Source organism: Chaetodon auriga, chromosome 19 (assembly GCF_051107435.1).
Source record: "Chaetodon auriga isolate fChaAug3 chromosome 19, fChaAug3.hap1, whole genome shotgun sequence".
Taxonomy (NCBI): domain Eukaryota; kingdom Metazoa; phylum Chordata; class Actinopteri; order Chaetodontiformes; family Chaetodontidae; genus Chaetodon; species Chaetodon auriga.
Window position 1 is genome coordinate 13,482,778 of NC_135092.1, and position 23,009 is coordinate 13,505,786.

General features: G+C 43.1%; 1 protein-coding gene across 1 annotated transcript; it reads right to left on the reverse strand.

The window, feature by feature from the left end:
* Positions 1-10,044: 10,044 nt before the first annotated feature.
* On the reverse strand, positions 10,045-21,137 carry zdhhc8a (zDHHC palmitoyltransferase 8a). The gene is made up of 10 exons (XM_076758133.1): positions 20,831-21,137; positions 14,338-14,459; positions 14,083-14,240; positions 13,416-13,588; positions 13,206-13,308; positions 12,957-13,048; positions 12,745-12,874; positions 12,496-12,610; positions 11,909-12,021; positions 10,045-11,789 (listed from the first exon to the last, which is right to left on the reverse strand). The coding sequence occupies exons 1-10, from the start codon at positions 20,932-20,934 to the stop codon at positions 10,500-10,502; spliced, it is 2,400 nt and encodes a 799-aa protein (XP_076614248.1). The 5' UTR covers positions 20,935-21,137; the 3' UTR covers positions 10,045-10,499.
* Between the last annotated feature and the right edge of the window lie 1,872 nt (positions 21,138-23,009).

A 23,009-nucleotide genomic window follows, 5' to 3' on the forward strand; every position in this document is an offset into this window, starting at 1 on the left:
GCCTCCCTCTCTCACTCTCTCTGCCTCTATTTCTCTTTCTCTCACAAACACACACTAGACGCACCGTGCACACATTTGCTCAACACAGACGTTCTCTCACACGTCCACACACACACACACACACACACACACACACACTGAGGAGCAATAAACGCCGGGCTCCCTCTCATTACTGCACTCCTCCTCTGTTCTGTGCTGCAGTTAATGTGTGCGCTATTAGCGAGGTGCTGAATCAACTGTGTGATGCTGAGGCTGTGAATGGCTTAGGTAAGTGCAGAGCCCTGCAATCCCTGTGCTCTACCAATATTTTCTGGCAGCCTTGGCGCACAGGCAGAGCACACACATGCACAGACACACACACACACACACACACACACACACACACACACACCATTCCCTGTGGGCTCACAAGCAGATGCAGCTGGAGCATAGAGAAGCCCGCACTAGTTCAGTCCTGTGTCACCCATGTGCAGCATAATAAAGGGCAAGGGATGGCGAATGGAGGGACAGGAAGGTGCATGAACACTGTATGCAGCAGCAGGCAGAGAGACACTCCGTGCTGAACCGACAGCTTTGCTCTGCAAACTGTACAACAAATCAAACCCCTTTTCACCACCCATCACTGTCTGCCCACGAATCTCCATACAGCACAGGCTCAATTCATTGTCCTTTCGTAGAAGCAAACTAAAGAAATGAAACTAAAACAAAGATGTTGTAAATGGGGAATAAATAGCCCGCAAGCAGCCTGGCACCTGTTTTTTAAGATGTCGTCACCGGAAAATTTTGAATCACTCATTGTAGTTATCTTTTGCTCCTGGCTCTCTTTCAATGTAGCAGGTATTACATCATTTTCGAGGGAGTCTGAGATCAGCTGAAGTGGTCTGAAATAATCAGAGCTGATGAACTGGGACAAAATCCACTGCTCCGTGTGACTAATACAAGTCCATGTCTTACTTGCTTTCTCAGTCCAAGACATCTTCCAATTTGCCGTCACACCACTCGCACTGAGACAGCAATAATCCAAGTAAAAAATGATGTGCTATCACCCACAGAGCAGTGCTCTCTATCAGCTGTCTTTCTTATTGATTTAAGAGCAGCCCCCAATATCATTGATCTTGGAGCATTTAGAAATCCTCATTGGCCTCTGCAGTATTTCTTTCATCTTGGTTTGTCTAAACTTTGCGAATGGACTGCAGTCATTTTTGAAGCTAACACCTTTGCATTTTTAAAGGTATGTTTCGGCTCCGTCGGCCATTTCTCATTTTTTATTGTTATTGTTATGGTGGTAATATCTTTCACTTTATTGTACCTCTTTGATAATACAGTTTTGAGTACATACATCAGTACAGTAGCAACAGAAATCAGTCACGTAAAACCTAAAAAAAAACCTTGAATTCTTTATTTCAAGCATCCAAAGATGAGCAAGACACATTTCAGCACATCGGTTCGAAGCTTCCTCAAAGTGTGCAGCAAACAAGTGAGACATCTCCTTTAATTAAAAACAGAATCTTTGATCCCTCAGAGCAACAGCCATGAAGCAGCATGTTTTCACATTAGAAAGATTTACTGACATGTGAAAATGGATCCATTTGTTCCAGAAATGATTAATGCTGTTCACTGCTCTCCAACTGCTCCATCTCCACACTCGAAAAGAAAAAAAAAAAATAATAATACAAGTTCCATCAAATTGAAAATACCAGCATTAAGTGTCTTAATGGTTTTAGGTCACTGACAGACACCAGAGCGGCTTCATCACACTAGGTACTTTTTAACAGTTTGATATCCTGATGAAGGATTTTCATTTTATTTTTTTTTCCCTAAGCTTTTTCTAAACTTTAAAAAAAAAAAACAGAATATTCAACAGAGATCCAGGGGAAACTTGAAACATCTACCCAATGCAAACATAAAGACATACTGCCAAATTTACAGCAATTCCACCCTTTAGCTGTCAAGATATTTCACTAAAAATCAAAGTGTCAGCCTCATGATGCCGGAGGATCCCCAAAAATCATTAGGATTCACGAATGTCTGTACAAAATGTCATGGTAATCCATCCAAGAGTTGTTGAGGCTATACGCTTAAAGTAAAGGCCAGAGTGTCATAAGCAGTGGATCAGCCTCAGGTCATATCTGCTGAAGGATATGACACCGTTCATCTTTTGGTGTTTTGATGATTGTGAAGTAAAATGAACACATGTATAACATCAGCTATTTATACAAACTAACCTCATACTTTTCTTCCATATCATCTGTATATGTTACCAGTTTGGAATCACCTGCCATGAAGCTTGATTTGGTACCGTCAGACGGCTGAGAGGACTACTCTGTATTTCTAAATGGTCTTTCATGCTTTTAGTTTGTAGAAAATCCTCTTTACAAATAGCTGTTATTTGTATGAAGGGTTTGCAAAAGAAAAAAGTAATGTCTTGTACACGGATCAAAATCTCCATCCAATGGTTCAAGCAGACTGCCAATTGAAAGGGCACAAAGAGACAAAGATACCTCTGAGGAACAGTTAAATAAGAAGTCACCAGTCGCTGGTGAAAGAAACTGGAAGCTTAGCATTAAAATCTGTGCAGATTTAAATAGGAGCAGGCTCCTGTTTCTGTGTCAAGTGCACAATGATGCCTGTAACAAGTTGAAATGTAACAGCGTAGCTCTGGCAAAGCTATTCTTAGAACCTCAAAACAGGAATAGAGGGTTAGTCTGTCTATGGTTGACTCTATTCGAATTGAATCAGCTGAACATACTGGACCGACAAATCACAGTTTGAACCTATTCAGTGTAATCACTGAGCAGGCTGCAGGCGGCCCAAAGAAAAGTAAGCTCCCAAAATATTAAGAGCCCAACTGCACCATCGTGGTTCAAAATTGATCTCAGGTCACTTGTGCTTTTCTGAGCTGGAAAACTAATTCAGAATTGAAGGGTATGGTTCCAGCAGTATTCTCTGCTGTCGTGTAACAGTGAAGGAAAACACCGATGTAACAGGTGATTCTGCGCTGTTGAACGGTAGTGTTCCAGATTTAATATCACAACACGCTCTCCTCACAGCTTTTGCGTGGGTCCATCAACACAAACAAGAAGTGAAGTAAAAAAATTAAACAGAAACCCACACAGGTGACTGGGAGTCAGTGTGAGATGGCGGCGAACAACACCTTTCATTTCCTTTCACTCATGAGGGATGAAACCTTTCTATACTGTACTATATGAATTATACTGGATTTATTGATCAGGGTGAAAATTTTTAGAAGTGACTTTGAGTTTATTACACCTAATGTTATCTTAAAAAATATCAGCCGTATAGATCTGCGAGTCAAAATTAAGGTTTCATTCACTACGAGCCTCTTTCCTCTTTGGAGCTGCTAAACATTACCTGATTCGGCCTCACATGCGTGCTCCTCTTTTGCAATGGATTGCGCGCACAGGCACGTTACACAAGTCTAAACTTCAACTTTTTTTTCAAGGACTTCTTTCTGCGCCATCTCTGCGGGCTGAATAGAGAGATTGCTTCATTATTAGAACGACAGCGGGAGCTGCTGTTACACAAAGAGTCTGTATCCACTTGATACACACACATCTTCCAGTGTGTCAGCGCGTCTTGCCCGCAGGTTTAGTCATTTTCACTGAATTGCTTTTAACTTCTAGGCATTAGCATGAGCCTGCGGGAACAGACTCAGACTAATGTATGTATGTGTAAATGAACACATATATCCTGTGTTCATTTATGGGCTTCAATTCAATTACGTCAGTCTTCTCAATGACCCCCTTTTCTTATTTCGAGTGAGCATTACCTGTGCATCCACTGTAAAATCTGACATAATTCTCCAGCTACATATAGATCTGCTGAATGGAGCAACAACCACATGAATTTCATTCTCATTAAACAGACTAGTATCCACCGGAGGTGGGAAACTGCACTGCAGGAAAGGAGTCATCACAGGCTGTATGTTCTCTGAGATTACTTTGCTCTCTAAGTGTTTCAGCTGTCTTGAGCTATGCCAGGGACACATCTCACACCATCACAGACCCTCCAGAACCTCAAGGACCTGCAGACGTTTTCATGCCTTCCATATGCGTGACACTTGTAGAAGATATTAAGCAGACAGGATGTGCACACAGTATTCATAGCTCCTGTAAATTTAATGAAAAGTTGTAGTTTGGGGACATGAGCACGCCTGTTTGTATTCTTCTGCAACCTTGGCATTGCTCTCTCTCTCTCTCCTTTATATTGCTTTCTCCTTGATTTGTGAAGTACTGTTATAAAGAACTGCACAGGCTTTCTTGAAGAAATTGTCGGTTTTTGCTTTATTTGTCTCCGTGCATCTGAATGTACAAAGAAACTGTCTTTTCTAAACAAATGCAACAAATAACAGGTAAGATTTGACTCGAGCTATACATGTGACACGCATCAAACGTACTTGTTTTGCTTGCTGACAACATCGAGCGTAACTCACACGTCCGTGAAACATTTTCCACTTCTCAGAAGACCATTTATTGGTTCTGTGACTCAGGTCATCACTATGGCTGCAAGGATCATGGCAATGTCATCCAGGTTATACATAAGACCAGTATGAGAAGCTCCATGTGTTATCAGCCTGGTTCAGAAGATGAAGATGAAGTGCTGCTGCCAACAAACCATAAGCAGCAAGTTTGCAAGCTTTGTAGTCGGTGTGTGCTGTGTATTTTGTATTGATATGCATGCAACATCCCGGGCTGGGGACCATTTTTGAATGTTATCACCCTCTATCTCTCTCGCTCTCCCCCTGCCCATAATTCATAGCGCTCTTCAATGTTTACTATCTGTTTACTTACTAATAAAAACAGCAAAACGCCTTAAAGGAATCCACAGCAACAAATACCCTCCACACCAAGCCACCAAGGACTTGCTGCTGGGATTTAAATCTTTTAACTCCAGCTCACATATTTCTGCTTTTTTCTTCTTTTTTTTTTTTTTTAACTTAAGGACTTCATGTTCTAGTACCTCGACCAGAAAATGTTTTCATTTTGTCACTTTTCCACATTCCTCCATTTATTCTCTGCTCCTGTTGTCTGACCTGATACCATTCACACACACACACACACACACACACACAGGAAACAATTTTCTGCATGTAAACAGCAGCAGCAAATCCTGTTCTGCTGAGTGTATTGACGAATTTGAAAGCGCACATTATGCACACATTTCTGCAACCGCACACCTCAGTTTTATGTGTAAATGCTGTTTTGTTGAGCCTGCACAGATGATGAAGCTCTTTGTCATCGCCACAGAAAGTGGATAGTGAATTGCCTCGACCATGTGACAGAGATGAATATAATTATTGCTGCCTATTATCTATACACACTGGGATGAACAAATGGGGTACAGTGCAGTGCAATACACAGGATCTGCCGATTAAAACACAAATAGAAAAAGACACGTCACATTACAGTGTGTGTAGTGCTGTATTAATTGCAATGAAATGCCCACACAGTCTTCGGTGCTCAGCAGGGTATTTCACATCCTTTTCCTGTGGACTCTGCCACACAGAGGCACAGTCAGTGCAGATTTTTGTCCTAATTAAACCCCCGCACTGCCCACCTCTGCTCTGTTCGTGCTGGCATGTGCAGCTGAGGCTAATTCAATTTAACACACATACAAAACACCTATGAAGAGTTTACAAAAAAAAACAGGAAATAGGTGCCAGCAGCGTGTTGAATGCTGCTCGTATTTCAGATGGCGCTGTCACACAGAGTGCATAATAACGCTGGAAATAGCAGAAAAGGTCACCAATTCGGCTTCAGAGGAGAAAGGTCACCTTTCATTTTCATAGTCAAATACTCACAGAATGTAAACATTTCAGCTAAGCGCAGAAAGCGAAGTTGAAATCTGTGTAAATTCTGCTGTTTCTGGAAAGGATCCAGTCAGATTGAGAGTTTGCCGTCAGACTATAAATGACAAAGCAACACCTGACGTCCTGACTTTCACATCGACTTACTGCTGCACCCCCTTGGTGAGCTATAGGAACAGCAATAGCTGCCAGACAGGATCACCCATATCGAAAACAACTTTTCCTGAAGCAGCATTACAACACCTCCCTTCCCCTTGATTTGATGAACAATGTAAATAGTATAATATTATATATGCCCCCCCCTCTGAGGGAGAAACAAGCCAGAGCGCTATCAATCCAACTCCTCTTTGTCAAGTGTCACTGCAGCAAGTGCTTAATCACACCAACAGAGAGCCCAGAGAGGAAATGAAATGCATCAGTGCCACTGCAGCTGAAAATGACAATCAGCCAGTTCAGCGATGCCTCTGATGATCAGGCATATCAATGAGCTGAGAGAAAGAGGCTGAGAGAGAGACAGAGAGAGAGAGAGAGAGATACGCCCGCTGCTACAGAGAGAGAGAGAGAGAGAGAGAGAGAGAGAGAGAGTCAGCGGCACAAATGTAGGTCAGTCTGCAGCATCTCTAGAAGTATCATAAAAGATTCAGGTGACTTGGGGATCGATGGGAATGAAATGAACTCGTGTCAGGAGGTTATCGTGAGTCCATATTCTTCAGATGAAGCCTTGCCATTATTTGTTCTTTTCCTTTTTTTTTCCCCATTGCTGTGTTTGTCATAATATCATGCATAGAGATGCAAGAAGAACCATGGCAACGCAGAGCAATCTCCGATCCAGAGGCAGAAAAAGCAGAAAATGATTCAGCTCTTGACAGTAATCACTGGTTATCATGTTGCTGTTATTGTTTGGTTTAATTCATGAGGTCACAACCCCTTTGGCCACCTCAAGGTCTAAACTGAGGATTGGTAGAGTTTTATAAGGATGTTGCTTCTATGTGATGTTACAGGTGTTTTTTAAGGATAAGTCCACCCAAATAACAAAAAAAAAAAAACTAATTTCCTCACTTAACCTCTAGTCGTATCAGGTCATGCTGATAGTGTTACGTTTCCCCTCAAAACAAACTTAATGGCGGTCGCTCGTAGGGGAAACTAACAAAAAAAACAAACTGCACTCAACACAAAATGGGCCTCTTGGGGTCTAAAAGGTGATGGGGAATAGCTTATCCACACACCCACTAATTCTATCAAAATGATAGAAGAACAAAAGAAATGAGCCTAAAAACAAAAAGGAGGGAGTGAAAATCTGGAAAAGAAAGAATCACCACAGTTTAAGACCATTCACACACTCATTCATCAATGCCACACACAGAACCAGGAGAGCCAACTGGAGGTGGTGTTCACTCTCCGGTATCACACATCCAACTAAAGCAGAGCCACAAGCCTCCTTTTATAGAGCAGCCCGGCTGATTAGTCCCAGCTGCGCTAATGAGTGCAGGTGCCATCAATAGGTGCACATCATTGAAGGGGTGGAGCTTACCGCCTACCTTCCACCGCAACAATAGCTTTTGGTTTTCCTTGCCCAGGTTTAGACTTATCTGTCTTGGAAATATCTTAAAGGGCCTGCAAATATCACTCCTGTCAGGTAAGATGTTAGCGTGGTCATCTTGACTCACCACAGCCGATAAAACACTGTCTGACCATGACTTGTCAGTTTGGAGCTCAGCCTGCCAGCTGCTGTCAATCAAACACACCCCTCCAGCCAGATGAAAAGGAAAATTTCTGATGTTTCCCCAGAGACCTTTTTTCTTTCTTCTTATTAACCATACATAAAAAAAACATTATTTTTGACTGCAGAAGTCAAATGTTTTACATTTACGATGCAAAACTACCAAATATATTGTGGTTCATAGATCAGCATTGCTATGCTGTCATACTAGCAGCTTGAGATATATTTCAGACAAATGTAGAGTCTCTAATAAGATATATTTGTTATGGAGACACATTGTAAAAATAGCATGATGTAAGATGGAGAGCTTCTCTGACACCACAGTCTGCATAAAATACTTTTGATCCACTCCTCTAAGTCAACGACTTGCAATCCCTCTTTGCACAGCAGCCTTGTCATTACTGTCATTACCATTTTACCCCCGGCTACAGAAACTGTGAGAGGGAGGATGGAGGGTCGGGGCGGGGGGGGCGGGGGGAAAGCAAAACAGCAGGAAAGCAACAGAGAAGAGAGTGAGGGAGAAAAACATTCGGAGAAAAAGCAGATGTTTACCCTGACATTGAGTCATTTCTCCAATATTAGCTTGTGCCAGATTTGTTAGCAAACAGGCCGAGCAGCAGTCAAAAATATGGACGTGAACGCTGAATTGTAACAGGTTTGAATGTGCGTTCATGTCAAAGAGCGCCATAAGAGACAAACAGCAAGTCTCTTCAACATTACAGGAGAATGCAAGACAAGAAATGTAACAGGCATGTGTTCGGAAATATATTTCCAAGTTAAAATACATGTGACAAAACATTTAAATGTCAACAGGATTGCGAGCCATTTGGAAAAGCACTGTTTTAGTGTGGATGGGTGGCTGAAGCTGAGGGGAAAAAATGCGTTTTTAAATTCAGCCGGCTTAATGTGGATGCATGCTAAGCCAGCATTTTAAAGATGAATTTACTCTGAGCACCGTTTTAGAAAACCAGTGAGAAAAGGGAGAAGAAAAAGCGTTTTAGTGTGGACGGAGGGCTGAGAAGTAATAGACTTAAAATAGAGCAGTTCTAAAAGTTTGTTGAACTCCAGTTCACAGATAGTTGGGGAGAGGATGGCAATGACTCATATGGATTGCAGCTTGTTTACGTCCCTCTTGGTTTCTAGTGACGCTTTGAAGGACCCTGATATTGTCCTCATCTCTCTCCGTTGAATTCCTTACTGACGTTTACACGATCTCCTGAGTGAAAAGCCTGTGAAGTATAATGTGCAATTTTGTTAAGACAATTTTTGGCAAGAGAAAAGCCCTCCGATGACTACTGAACAATGCTGTTTACACTTTCCTTGTTGCTCTCTGGCACTCGAACTGAGAGGCTTCTTTTTTTGTTCATGCTCCACATCTTTTCTTGTTGTCAGGACTTTAACTAAGCCGGTACGAGTGAGTCGTTTTTACATCCCGCTGAATTTACTGGTCTGGTGAGAGATCTGTCAGTTAACCGGCTGTGTTGTAAATTCCTGCCAACGGTTTAAATCAGTCAGGGCTTTCAAGCTTTCTTGTTGTCATATCTGCGCGGCCACCTGCTATAAGGTCAGGTGCAACAATAACTCACATGAAAAGCTCCAACCTCAAAGTGTCAAGGCTTGTCATTTATTGCCTTCACAAAAATGTGTGATTGTTGATCACGGCTCAAAGTAATAAAAGTCCCTGTTATTAGAAATACTTCAGTCACGAAGTCTTTGAAAGACTTACGAGCCCATCTTAAGACTGAAGGCCAAACAGAAGAGCAGACTTTTCAAGCTGTCTGAAAGGGTAAAATGCAAAATTTATCTGTGAAGTCTTTATATTATTCTTCATTTTTCTTGTAATTTTAATGTGAACAACCTGTAATGATAATAAACTGCTGTATAAAATGGACCTTTTGGAATATAGAGCACATCACAGAGCCTCCTCCGGTCTTTTGACATTGACAACATGCTGTTTTCTGGCATTTTACACACAAAAAGATCATCTAGGCTCTCACTACCTCACCTCGCCACCTTCTGAAAATGTTCACTAGAGGGTGCCATACACAAATTCACTGCAGAAACTGTCATTGCAGAGCCATTAAATCATTCCACCACAGTGTTATATTTCATTAAACTCTCCACTGCATGTCAGAATTTCATTTTTTCCAGTAGTACTGTCATCACTGCTATATAAATGTATGCACTGATGCTTTGTAGCTGTATTAAATAGGAAATGAATGAACACGTCAAAGTGCATTTGGGCTTTATCTCCATAAAGCACATTATTCTGTTGATTTATGAGCTAAAATGATCTTGTGATTTAAAAAAAAAATCTAGCACAAGTACATCTTTGAAGCAAGATGGATAGCCAAATCATAAAATGCAATTTTCCTTTTGTTTCTCAGAGCAGCAAGTGCTTTAAATATGTCACTTTCATTCAATTTGTTTTTGGCTCTGTGCAGGTTCCTTCATCGACAGCCATTCACGCGAGAAAATAACATAGGAAAAGAAAATTAAAATTACAAAATAAGTTTATTCATAGAAACAACTACAAAATTCTATTAAACTGGGAATTTTGCAGTGGGAGACAAATTAGATGATACAGTGTTACATTGTTTCACGAAAGCAATATCAAAACACATACAAACAGATAATAAGTTAATCTGTATTCCTCACAAAGCCCTTCGGCTTCGGCTGAGTTTATAGAGCTCGCTCTGTTTCTGAGAGGAGGCACAACTATCCTGAGATTCACCGTTTTTTCGGATTTGGTAAAACTTCGATGACTTTGCAAGAATATTTTTAAGTTTGTCCTTCACTGTGTATTTGTTTCTCACACACCCTCCCACACAGGAGAGTCCCAAATGGCCTCTTATTTACAAAGTATTTTGGAGCTGTGAAGACTGAGTCTAACACTGCATAGATGATTCATTCACACCATCAGAAACATGGAGTATGTTTTTCTTTTTTTTTTTATTTCAGGACTCCCAGGGTGACTGAGTCCTTCCCCTCAGAGGAGTACGTGAGCGAGGATCTTTTTGCAGTGGTATAGGAGGCATACGAAGGTGCAGAGGAGGTGGAGGAGGATGGTAAACGGGGCAGAGTGGATGTAGAGGATGGGAGGGGTTGAGTCTGTCTGTCAGCAGCGCAGTAAGCCGGAGAGGAAGACCTGCCCTTGCTTTGGAGGCTGCTGCTGCTGCTGCTCTGTAGAGGAGAGCTGGATGTTTTCGGGCCTCGAGTTAGAGACGACGTGGAGGAGCTGGAGAGAGGTGAGGTCCTCATGCTATAACCGAGGATGCCTGTGCTCATCAGGAATTCCCTGGAGCCGTACGCTGGAGGGGTTGGTCCACGTGATCCCAGTGGTCTGATGTTGTCTGGTGGTAGACTCCTCCTGCTGGGGATGTCATAGATCCCCATATCTGGGCCGTAGAGGGCCTGGGATCTGGCTTGGAGACGCAGCATCCTCTCCCTCTCCTCCATCTCCCGTCTCTCGTGGATAGATGCCATGAGAGTTTTTGAAAAGCCGTCATAGCGCGCGGCAGACTTCGGCGGTGTCAAGCCCTGTGGACCGAGATCACGCAGGCTGTCTCTGAGACTTTGAGAGGTCATATCTCGTATCGTCAGACCTGGAGGGGTGAGGTCTCGTGATGTCACACTTTGGGACACAAGGTCTCTTGGCATCAGCCCTTGAAAAGCCGGAGAAGGGTCTCTTTGGATGAAACCTTGAAAGGAAGGCGAGGGATCCCTGGAGGCAAAGCCCTGCAAAGAAGGTGAGGGATCTCGAGGTTGAGGAGACTGTCTGGTGACGCCCATAAACACGGGACTGTAGGCATGAGGAGAGGGACGCTGAACCACAGTCCCATCTGTGCCCAGAGACATAAAGTGAGGGTGGTACCCAACCGGAGGGGCCCCTCTCTGAGCCAGGAACTGAGGGTCTGCAGGCTTAATGAGGTTATCATAAGAGAGGCTGCTGCTGTGGTTGGCCAGCAGGCTGGAGGAGGCGATGATGCCCAGTGGGGGATTGGATCCCAAGCCATCACCATGCATGGCAGGTAGCTGGGATTTGCTGCCGTGGCGATTGCTGTGTTTGAGTGTGAGAGAGCGGGAGTTGAGTGTCAGAGAGTTGAGCTGCAGTGAGCTGGAGATGCTGTTGGTCTGGACAGGCAGGCTGGCCTGCTGACTGCCTCTCGCAGGGCTTTCTTTAGACTGAGACCGGAGGTCAGGACCTTTGTTGTTCCCTTGCTGCTCTGATGTCTTCAGCAACTAAACAACACAACAAAAAACAGACAGCAGTGTCAGTCAGACAAGGATCAAATCCAGGACTTGGATATTGACGATCACGCTCCTAGAATATAACAAATAAATATCAGACTGAAAAGCACCTGCTCTGGGGGAATGGGTGATGATCCCCTGGATATGGCTTCCAGGACAGGCCGCAGCTGCGGCACAGTGGGAATGGATACAGGAATGATGGATTTGGTATGATGTCCGATCTCTGGAACAGAAAACGATTAATGCGATTAATTACAGGATATAAGAATCAATCATACTGAACAACCCACAGATATGGCTCAACAATGGCACCATGAAGGAAAGGAGATATGCATAATGATAAAGGCTGGTCATATTCTACATTTTCCTTATTATTCTTTCATGAAAAGATCAAAACCAACATGTAGTTTGACCCTCAGTACTTTACAACTTCCTCAGCCTGTCTGTGGCACTCAGCACCCAGTCCACTGGTTCCTACTGAAGATGTAAATCTTTAAAAAGCAAGTCACAAATATATGCAAATGAGGCTAAACAATTTCCTAAAACAGCTGGACTTTTTGCAAACAGGTAGAAGGAAATAGTGCATTTGTTGGGGACTACTTTCTGCTGAATGTTTTGGTATCTTTGTCACTGTAAAATCATGTATTGCTTCAGTGCCGTGTGAGGTTATCCCAGTATACGTGTCATCCAACAGTACCGTCCACGTCAGACAGCTGGCTCCTCAGCCGGCTGTGGTCTGGTTTTGGTGGCAGCGGCGGTGGCGTTTTCTGTTGTTTGATGTCTGACAGCTCGACAGCTCCGGCTGAGGTTTGCTGGCAGGGGAAAAAAAAAAAATATGAGAGATCTAATCCCTTGACACCTGAGGTTACAATCCTTTGAGAATGTGTGAGAGAAGATTTTTCTGCGTGTGATCTGAATCTGGCGTGTATAATTTGCGCATGCATACTTTATTCTGAAGATCCTGACTCTGTACTCCGTTGTCCCTGACTTTGACTGGCATCTGCCTGCCGATCTCCGGTCTCAGGAACGGAGGCTGAACATGGATCACTGCTTTCTTGCAGGGTCTCGCTGTGTACCTGGTGTCACATTACAAACAGGGTGTCAGCCACTGAGTTGCAAAGCTTCCTGAAAAGATTAAACGGAAGAAATGGCTCTTACGCTGGAGAGATGGGACTGCAAACCAGGTACTCCAGGTTGTTACAACAACCACGTGTGAAAGGATTGACTCCTCCTTGAAACTTCCCAGTTACCTGTGGAATCATGAAGGGAATATAATCAGATGTAAATAAATCATGTGTTAGATACATTATTTATAATAGATAATACATCAATCTAGCACCATTGTTAAGTCCTAAAGATCTACTTTATTAACTTATTTAATGCTTTTTTTTTTTTTATCAAACTGACTTGTTCATTGGTGGTGCGTCCTCTGGACACCAGGTACAGGTGGAATCCAGTGAGACCCAGGACTGGAATAAGAAACAACCCTGATATGCTGATCACTACCAAACTGTACTTACTGTTAAGGGAAAACTGCTTCATATGAGTCACATTTGACACACTGACACAAATAAAAGCACAGACAGACACACATTTTGAGTGTGTGTACAAGGATACGTGACAGTGCAGTGCAGCTTCCATAATTCCTCCATGTGGTGCAGGACGTATATGAGGCCAAAGGTGAAGACGCCGATCATGTGAACTGTCAGCGACAGCAGAAACAGGAAGAAGTAGCGGTAGTTCCGCCTCCCGATGCAGTTGTTCACCCAGGGACAGTGGTGGTCAAAGTCCTGAGAGGAGGATTGGGGGGAAATGAAAATCAAATCGGCCAGAAAAAAAACACATCGCAGAGCTTATATCGAATAATTTGCAGCAGTGAAAATCAAGCATTCATTGAAGACTTGCATCCATGTGCTTTCGAAACACACTTTGTTTAATGCAGGCCGTCTGAACCCTTTTTCAAATTGCATTTCTACTGAGACTACAAGGGATCTGAGAAAAGGATTAACCTGATTAATGAGATCTCTCTCTCTCTCCATCACACTCTGTCCATCATTCACTCTGCAGAAATCCCCTTTATTGACTCCCCCCCCACACACACACACACTCACTCATAAGCATCACCCACTTCTCTCCCCTGATCTCTCCATCCAGGCCTTCTATGTTCTTACCCGTTAACACTCCTTTTCCCCATTTAAATTCCCCACCACATTTGCTTTGACCCTATCCTACACTATCAATGCTGTGCCTCTTATCCTGTCTTTAAATCTGTCCACGCACTGACCTCCACACAGTGATCGCAAACGCTGCAGTGGGAGCAGCGTGGAGGTCTGTAGAAATGACACGAGGCACACCACTTCATCCGCACTTGGACGCCCTTCACGTCCACGTTCTTATACAGCGGCGCGCGGAACTCGTCATCCTTGTCCTCGTCCTCGTTTGCTAGAAAATAACGTGCGTAATTTCTGAAATAACTTTTCCGCAAATAAAAAAAAGTGGTCTTTTCTACTGTAAGCATAACATCACTTTGATTACTAACCCATTGGCAGCACACCAGCATCCATAAAGGTTGCCATGGTGAAGTTGGCCAGCACAAAAAGGAAGAGGATGGCGCAGCATGGTGGCACAGCAGGGCAGATGGTCACAGCCAGCCACGGGCATCTGAATATACAAACACAGGAGAAGGGGGGAAAAAAAACGATTTACTGTACTCGTCGTCGAGTGTTCGTCCAAAGCTTGTTGTAAATCGAGGGTTTGACAGTGTTTCTGGGTCTTGCGAGGATCCATCCCTTAGAGGTTGAGGTTAACACAGATTGGGGCTACAACAAAGATTTTAAGGGATAATCTTCATCCCATTTATTCTGATGGGAGCAGTGGATCCCAAGAGTAATTGTTTACAGTGAAAGATAAGCATGTATTAGTGTGTGTTCACCAGTGGCCACAACAAGGGATTAAATGACGGGGTACCCTGCAGTAAGGGCAAGACACGTACTGTGTCTGTGCTGCACAGTGAAACAGGTCTGGACACCTGCAGAGCGGCAACTAACAATTATTTCTATTATAGATGAATTTATTTTTCGATTAATTGTTTAGTCTGTAAAATGTCAGAAAACAGTCCAAGATGTCCATCCCAAGTTCCTTGATCTCAGTGTGATGTTGTCAAATCCCTCGTTTTATCCAACAATCTGTCCAAAAGCCAAATTTATTCAACTTCCAATGAATATAAAGCAGACACAAAATGCAATTTATCCCGGAATTTATCCTTGATAAATGACAATAAAGGGGCAATTAATTTTTAATAAACGACACACGGACGCGGATACAGTCTGCTGACGCCACCGTAACGTGTTGGGCTGTCACGTCACTGTCGTGTTACGAAAAGCAAAAAGCCTTTGAAAGATAAGACTATGCTGAGACAGACCGGTCCCGACATAATCGAACAATTAACCAATTAGTCAATCAATGTAGAAAAATCTGAATATGATCAATTAATCATTCGTCACTTTTCATTCACCTGTTCCTGCTTCTCAAATGTTAGGATTTGGTGCTTTTGGTGCTTTTCTCTGCTTAGCAGCACAAAACAAGACAGTTCATGTTGTCACCTTGGTCTCTGAAAAACTCCATGGGCATCTTTTGTTACTTTCTGACATTTATAGACAACTGGTCAGTTACTTGAGAGCAGTCACCAGATGAATCAACGATGAAAATAACTGTTAGCTGCAGCCTTTGATTCGTGTTGGACATCAATGCACTGTTCATGATAAGCAATCAGTCAGAATTAAAGACTGAACTGAAATAAAGAACGAACTGAGAGAATGAACAAAAAGAAAAAAGGAAGAAGATCATTCAAATCAGTGCCACTGGTGTCACCCTTTTAATCATATAAATTGATTAAAAAATGGCGTCAATCTGTAAACTATAGATGCTTCTAAACTAACAATATAAACTATTATTTCATATCACAGCATTGAGCTGAGTGTCCCATCCTTCACTTTTAAACCAGTATAAAATCGTTATGGGTGTCTGTGCACTAAAATCTTAGACCGCCATCACCATCTCTCAGAGAGTGTGTGTGTGTGTGTGTGTGTGTGTGTGTGTGTGGACGTAACACTGAATGGGAGTGTGATTATATCTCTACAGGGTGAGATTAGAGGGAGGGGCAGTGTAATCAGGTTACAGTGGTAGACAGAGAGGAAAAGATTCACTGGATTATATCAAAAGTGTTTGATTGAACATCACATGTTTAACCTACATGTGTACTGCATGGGAATTTTCTATTTGAACAGACAGATGTTGTGGTTTTGGTATGGTACTAGTATAGGTAGAGGAAAATAATAACCATGAATGCTCTAGGATTGTTGAATGGAAATGGTATAACCAGTATAACCAGTGCCAGGACCAGAAATGTGTGTCAAACTGGTAACATTTTCCATATAGATATTTCCATATATGACTCTGGAGGCAAGTACACCGTGAACACACGTGAGAGCTTAAAGGCAAAGTCTTGTGAAAGTGAAAACACTGACAAAATTAAGAATCATCCGCCTCAGTTATGGCTTCATCCCTGTGCTGCTTCAATCCCCAAACCCCCCGGCTGGTTTTAGGCTGTGGGGGAGGGGTCTCCCCATCCCCGAGAGGAACGCCTGCTGATGCCATGCCAGCTGCAAACCCAGTAATCCCTGGATTATGAACTCTGGATTACAGACCCTTTCTGCCAGTCCAGTGCATTGTGTATTCCTCACGTTAGAGCATGCCATCAAGGCTCACCATATATCACACATGTTATCCACTGCATACCATGCAATATATCCAACTGATTTACTAATGGAAGCCTATACCTGCAGCAGGCTCCCTCTTACAACACATGATGAGGAAAATCCTGGAAATGAAAGTTTTCTTTTTCTTTTTTTTTTTTAGCGTAATGAAATTATGAGAACTTTAAGAAGCACAGAATATGTGACAGAAAGATTAAGGAGCCTAAAGCTGCTACTCAAGAAGCTCTTCTCACTAAATGCAGTCATGTTTGACATGTGCTTAAACTGTCATGGCTGATCAGCTGCATTAAGATGTGTAACCAGAGAGCGTTACTTACAACAATATGGCTCATGCAATATGATTTTCATCATTTATTCTAGTTCACTGTTAAATTATTACCCCGGGTCTTGAAAATAAGAACTTGTCTTTTTCCCCAGACATGTAGACACAGTGGATAGATGGATAGATAAATAGATCCTTTCTTTATCAATGTCATTACAGGCCCCCAAATTGTCTTACTACGACAAATGCAGCCTGTTCCACATCAATTACGCTGCTGCAGATGAAACACAGAAGGTGAGCTGGTTTCATCTGACCGATTTCTTGTGGACCAGATTACAGCGTGGACGCCTCTGCACGGACGGCCAAGCCTCCATCATTGGTCTGAGACCATCTGGAGCGCAGGGAGAGACAGTTCATTACACCGCAGCGTGGCAAAGACAAGCCCCACCTAATGAAACGGCCCAGGCAGAGCTGTATTAAATCACACAGAACAGTAAGCTGCTCTGCAATCTGCACTCTGCCCTCATCCCCGCAGTGGGTCAGTGGCACAGCAGACGTCGCACGGTTGGTCAAGCGGCAAGTTCGCCACTGCTGGCAGCCTGGGCTCCTTTTGTGAAGTTATTGTCACGGTTAACACAAACGACATCCCTGACATGTAATCTGTCAGATCTCCAGACACCAGCACCAGTGCAGAAAACAACTGGTGGCGGTTAAATTCCCACAGGCCGGACAGTAAATCTCCACACAGCCTGCGCTCACGGTGTCGTGGGCTCGCCGTGATCTGTGACCCGTGCCGTCCACGTTTTATCACTCCTGCTCTCGCCGCGCACCAGCCAATAAAGATGAAAGCCATTTAGGATTGTGGTCGTGTAAAACCTTTAAAAAAAAAATGATTGACTTCAGCTGTTGGACTTGTTCTTTTGGTGCATACAAGTAAAGCAATTTAAGCTTTAAATAGTAAATATTTAAATAGAGAAATATTCCTGCTGATACAAATGAAAAGTTGAATTCATAAGTAATAAAAATGCACCATCGCTCAATTCAGCACATGCAGGGGTTTTGCTGCCAGAGCCTTACTATGACCAGTAGCTAATGTTAGCAAGTGTTAGCCAACTTTAGACAGATAATACAGAGTAACTAGCATTACTGAGTCACTTCACTGACTCAATGACTCTTACTGTTAACCCAGCAGTCTATGCACTGTGTATATATAAGCATGTATTATATAATTGCCTTTTGTGGCCACAGCTATTCAGAATAAGTTACATATTCTCACTTAAAACACAGCTCCCATACAGTATTTCACATGCAAAGAACTGGCATTTTACGACATCTTAAAGTGTGCACAGTGTTTGCACCTGCAATTTTAGGCCTTTTCCAATCTCACTATATGTCAGTGCTCTGAAAGCACAGGTTACTCAGGAGATAAGCTTTCTGTGTCCAGGCAGAGTGGTGCATAACTTAATTGACAAGGGACATTTTTCTTGGTCTTTCTGCTGTCTGTGGCCTTTGCTGGGCGTAGGCGACCTGCCTCAGCTTAACAATGCACAAAACCTTAAGCACTAACCCAAACAAAAGTTCACGGCCAGACGAACAAAAGCAGGAAACAGCTAACTGATTAATTTTTTCAGGCGAAGGAAGACAAAGGAGGCTCCCAAGTTTTAAAGGTCTTTTTCTAGCTCAACCGAACCTGCAGCGGAAACAGAAATGGAAGCATAATTGCACTGCTAATGCACACACACGGATAATTGCATGAATATTACCACATGAAAGGAACGGGGTTTTATATTTAACATGACTGCAGGGTTTAGAATTAAAATTGGGGGTACAAGCGCTGTGCAGCAGTGCAAAAAGTGACAAAAGGCCTGGCTGGATGGCATTACGTTCCCGTGATTCACAGTAACCAGGGTAAAGGCCGGGGTGATGTTATGGCAGATGACAAGCGACGTCCCTTTGACTCAGTGTTACCAAGGCGGGACCGAACAGAGCGAGGCACCTGTCTATCTCTGCTTTTGGACGAGGGGAGTCACTCCAGCTGCAACTGCTGGCTTAGGAGATACACAAGATATTAAACAAAGTTCAGGCTCGTATCAGAAAGCTGTGATATTAGCTGACAGTCGACAACAGTTTGTCCAAAAAGAAAATGTGTCTAACTTCCTGCTGAATGCTGATACAGTATAAATGCTGTATGTGCTTATAGACTACACTACCACACTGCTGGTCAGTCGCACAGTGAGTTTTCAACGACTGTCCTTAAAGTCTGATACACAGCAGTCATGAGGTCATAAGCTCTATTCTGCTCGGCTGCGTTAATCAAAAACATTTTTAGGTTTTAAGGTCATCTCAGCTCAAACGCAACCCTTGTCCCAAAAGAAGCAGATTCATCACTTCTCTCTTCAATCATTTGCAGTGTCCTGGTTTTGCTGGTTTTTGCAATGCAGTCCCAATTAAGCAGCCTCTTTTTAATCTATCACGGCGGCGGGACATTGATTTTGTCTTTCTCTCACAGAGTATAGACGGAGGTTTCTCTGCCTTTTCTGGCCCGTGAGCCTGTCTCTCCGTCCCCAACGTCTCACGACTTTAGTAATTAGACAGCTGTCAAGTTGACATGTGAATTAGAATGTGGTATATTTTTGTATGCTGGCGTGGAGAGGGGTCCCATTGGACGGGAGTGACTCCAAATATAAAACCTATTCAAGTAATTTGTATAATAAAAATACAGTAGAATTCTGAATCTCTGCTGTTATCATTAAGATTTTAATATCATTAGAAAGTGTGTGGAAAACAGTGGCTGAATATGTCTTATAGTTAAAGTCGCCGAGGAGTTTGCAGTAAATATCTGCTGATAGGAAACTCAAAGATCCCACACTCTGTTTTTTCCCAGATGGGGGATCACATGGCATTGGCAAGAGGATCCTAATCCCATACTCCCAATCTGGTGTCAGATACCAGTGGAAACGGTGCACGGCTAGAGAATACAGGAGAAACTGGGACAGATATGGCTCCGGAGGTCAAGGGTCAGCTGACTGGCACAGAGCTGATGAGGTGGGAGCCTTCACTCAGTAAGTTAAGAGCAGATATTAGATGGGTGTCATAGTGAAAGGAGGGTGTTTCAATGTTTGATACTGTTTTTTTTCCTTTAGGCTTTGAAATACAGTATACAGATACCTTTGGAAAACCTGCAGTCGTTATTTAAACTGGATTCTAGGGTATGATGGGATATTACATTTAATTTTTTTCCTGTGTGCCAGCGTTGGCTTGAGTCTTTCTAGCCTCCCACTAGTTCTGCCTTTCCTCACAAGTAGGTCAAAACCAGTAGGCTAAAATTAACTATTTTCAACACTTTCACCAAATGTTGCATTAAAACTTTCAATCTGGTGTTCTGATCTTGACACAAACCACGCCGTGACGTTTGAAAGCTTCTGCAGAGCCTGGCTTTGACTTCCTCCTGCTACATTTATGACACATGTGGGTCACAATGACACGCTGATACATGTTTGATTGTGGGTGGCTTATCCCCCGAAGTGTGCTTACTCTGAGTCCTCAGGGTGCACTGGGCAGGCACCCAGACTGGCCCACACTGTGAGCCAACCAGGTCAGGTGTTAGCCGCCCCTGGTGGGTCTGCCAGCAGAGTGAAGTCAGTGAGGAAGAGGGAGGCGAGGAACAAGATGGTGCTCTTTTTACGCATTTAAATGCTGATTTAAGCAACTTTTCTTTAGAAATTGAGGATGACTAAAGATCAAAAATGGGAATAAAACTGTGCAACCAATATTCAGCTTGATGACAACAAAGACAGGAAGATACTGGCCAACATTTTTAACATTTCACAGCTTCAAAACTCAATCCCACATGCAAAAATGTAGACAGATTTGGAATGAAAGTCATGGTGGATGAAGCGCAATGGATGTCCGGATGGAGGGATGGATGCGTTTTCCGTGGCGCGAACCAACATGTGCATGTCACCAACTTTTTCCATTTCTAGGATGGCACTTACGTAAAGACGAAGAAGAGGGAGGTAGAGCCGACCAGGAGGCAGGCGGCCGTGCACACCGGGATGAAGGCGCTGGGTTTCAGCGAGTCGGCGCCGCTGGCGGGCATCCTGTCCTCTCCGCACACATCAGAGTCTCATTACTGACGAAAGCGACCGCAAGCGCACCGTGGAAGTAACCTGTTTGTTTGTGTAGCTTCTCGGACAAAGCCCTTCATCAACCTCCGCAAGCCCGCAGCAGCAGCAGCAGCAGCACCGCTCGCTCCTGCAGCCCGACCCGTCTGTCCCGGCCGGCAGGCAGGCAGCAGCGCACAGAAGCCGCCTCCGGTTTATCCCAAAGGTGGAGCTTTTACTCACGAATCACGTGAAACACTACTACACTTACAGCACACTGAGACCCCACGCTGCGAGCTGATCAGCAGCCGACTTTTTTTTTATTTTATTTTAAAACAGCATGAAATGTACTGTTAATTTCTGCCATCCCATTAAAAGTCAGCCCTGTCAGCATTTTATAAACTGATTCTGCCAAGTCTCCACAGATGGCTTTTAAAGAAGACCAGGTCCAACCGTCCTTTATCAACTTGGAACTGTGATCCTCTCCCAGCAGGATTTCTTCAGTCTTTTTATGCAGCTTTGAATTCACCAGGAAGACCACTGGAGCCGTTGGACAGCATCTGGACTGAAATCCATGCATTAACAACTTTTACTAATGATTTTATCAACATTTCTCTGCAGGCTGGGTGGCTTTTCTGTGGTGGGATGGAACTAAGTGCATATACTGTACTGAAGTAGAAATTTGTGATACTTGAGTATTTTCTTCTCCACCTTGTACTTCTACTCCTACACTACACTTCAGAGGGAAATGTACTTTTTACTCCACTAAAATTTGACATTGATTTGCTGCTTTTCTTTTTAATCATCAATAAATCTGTTTGGACTGCTGGTTGGTCAGAACAAACATTGTGTGGCGCCATTTCAGAATTTACAAACCAAACAATCAATCGATTAATGGAGAATAAAATCAGTAGATTAATCCATAATGAAAACAAACAATAGCTGCTGTCCCACAGAAAACAGTCCAAAATGAGCTCCACCTCAACCAAGTATGACAGTAAAATCCTGCTTTTATACTAATGCATGCAGCATAATCTGATTATTTAATATATAAGTCACTGAGCACTTTTTCTTTTCAGAGTTTAAGTACATCTGCCTGATTATGCTTACATACTTTTACCTGAGTAGTATTTTCAATGAAAGACAGTTTGGTATTATTGTTTTTACTTAAGAGTGTTTTTTAGAAAGTGAGAGACCCATGAGCATTCATTGATGGATTACCAACATTTAGTCAAGTGTTAAATGTCTCATGAACCATTAATAATGTCTTTAATTAGTACTCTATTTCCTTTTCTGAAGGAAAAAGACAGCTCTGATATTAGAAAACTAAATGTAAAGGGGGAAATTGCATACAGACAGTGGGACAGTGTTCAGTCGGTGTTGATTTCTAAACAAAAACAAAATCAATGTGAAAAATCACACAATTTGTCCGGCCATCGGGGTAAAATCAAGTGCTGCTGCACGAAGACATAACGGAGTGTTTCCTCCTGTGCATCTGTGTGGGGACATGTTGATCTCTCACACGCAGAAAAAGAGAGAGATGATCCCATTTGCATGCAGGAATTTTGACAAAAACCGAAAGGTTTCAGCAGAACAGTCTGTGCCATGCTCAGAGTGTGTTATGTAAGATTGTGCAAAGAATAAACCGAGCTGCACCGGAGCACAAAAATAACAACACAGAGCAACATTTCGGCTGTAATTTATCAGAGGATCAGGGATTTAATTGGCAGCTCTTCACGGACGTCCACAGCGGACCCTCAGATTCTGCTGTGTTCTTTCTGTCTTCAGTCAGACAACATTACTAGAGTGCACTTCTAGTCAGGGGAAGCTCCTTGGGAGGGCCTGTCATCACGAGGAAAATACACCTCCATCTCAGTGGACCACATGATGAAAGCTCCTTGGCGGAAAACAAAATGGTAAGGCGTTGTTTGAACTCCACGGTGTGGTTGGGTTGGGCTTCTTAACCTCCTCTTTAAATGTCTAAGGACCAAAGCATCCCACATTACAAGCTTTGAAAGGGTGAGACCAGTCGACTGCGGCATTGAAGATTAAGACGAGTCGTAACCTGAAT

Coding starts and splice junctions, on each gene's coding strand:
- zdhhc8a (XM_076758133.1), bottom strand. CDS start 20,934: ATGCCCGCCAGCGGCGCCGACTCGCTGAAACCCAGCGCCTTCATCCCG. Junction 12,875..12,956: donor TGCAGTCCCATCTCTCCAGC/GTAAGAGCCATT, acceptor ATGTGACACCAG/GTACACAGCGAGACCCTGCA. Junction 11,790..11,908: donor CACCCATTCCCCCAGAGCAG/GTGCTTTTCAGT, acceptor TGTGTTGTTTAG/TTGCTGAAGACATCAGAGCA.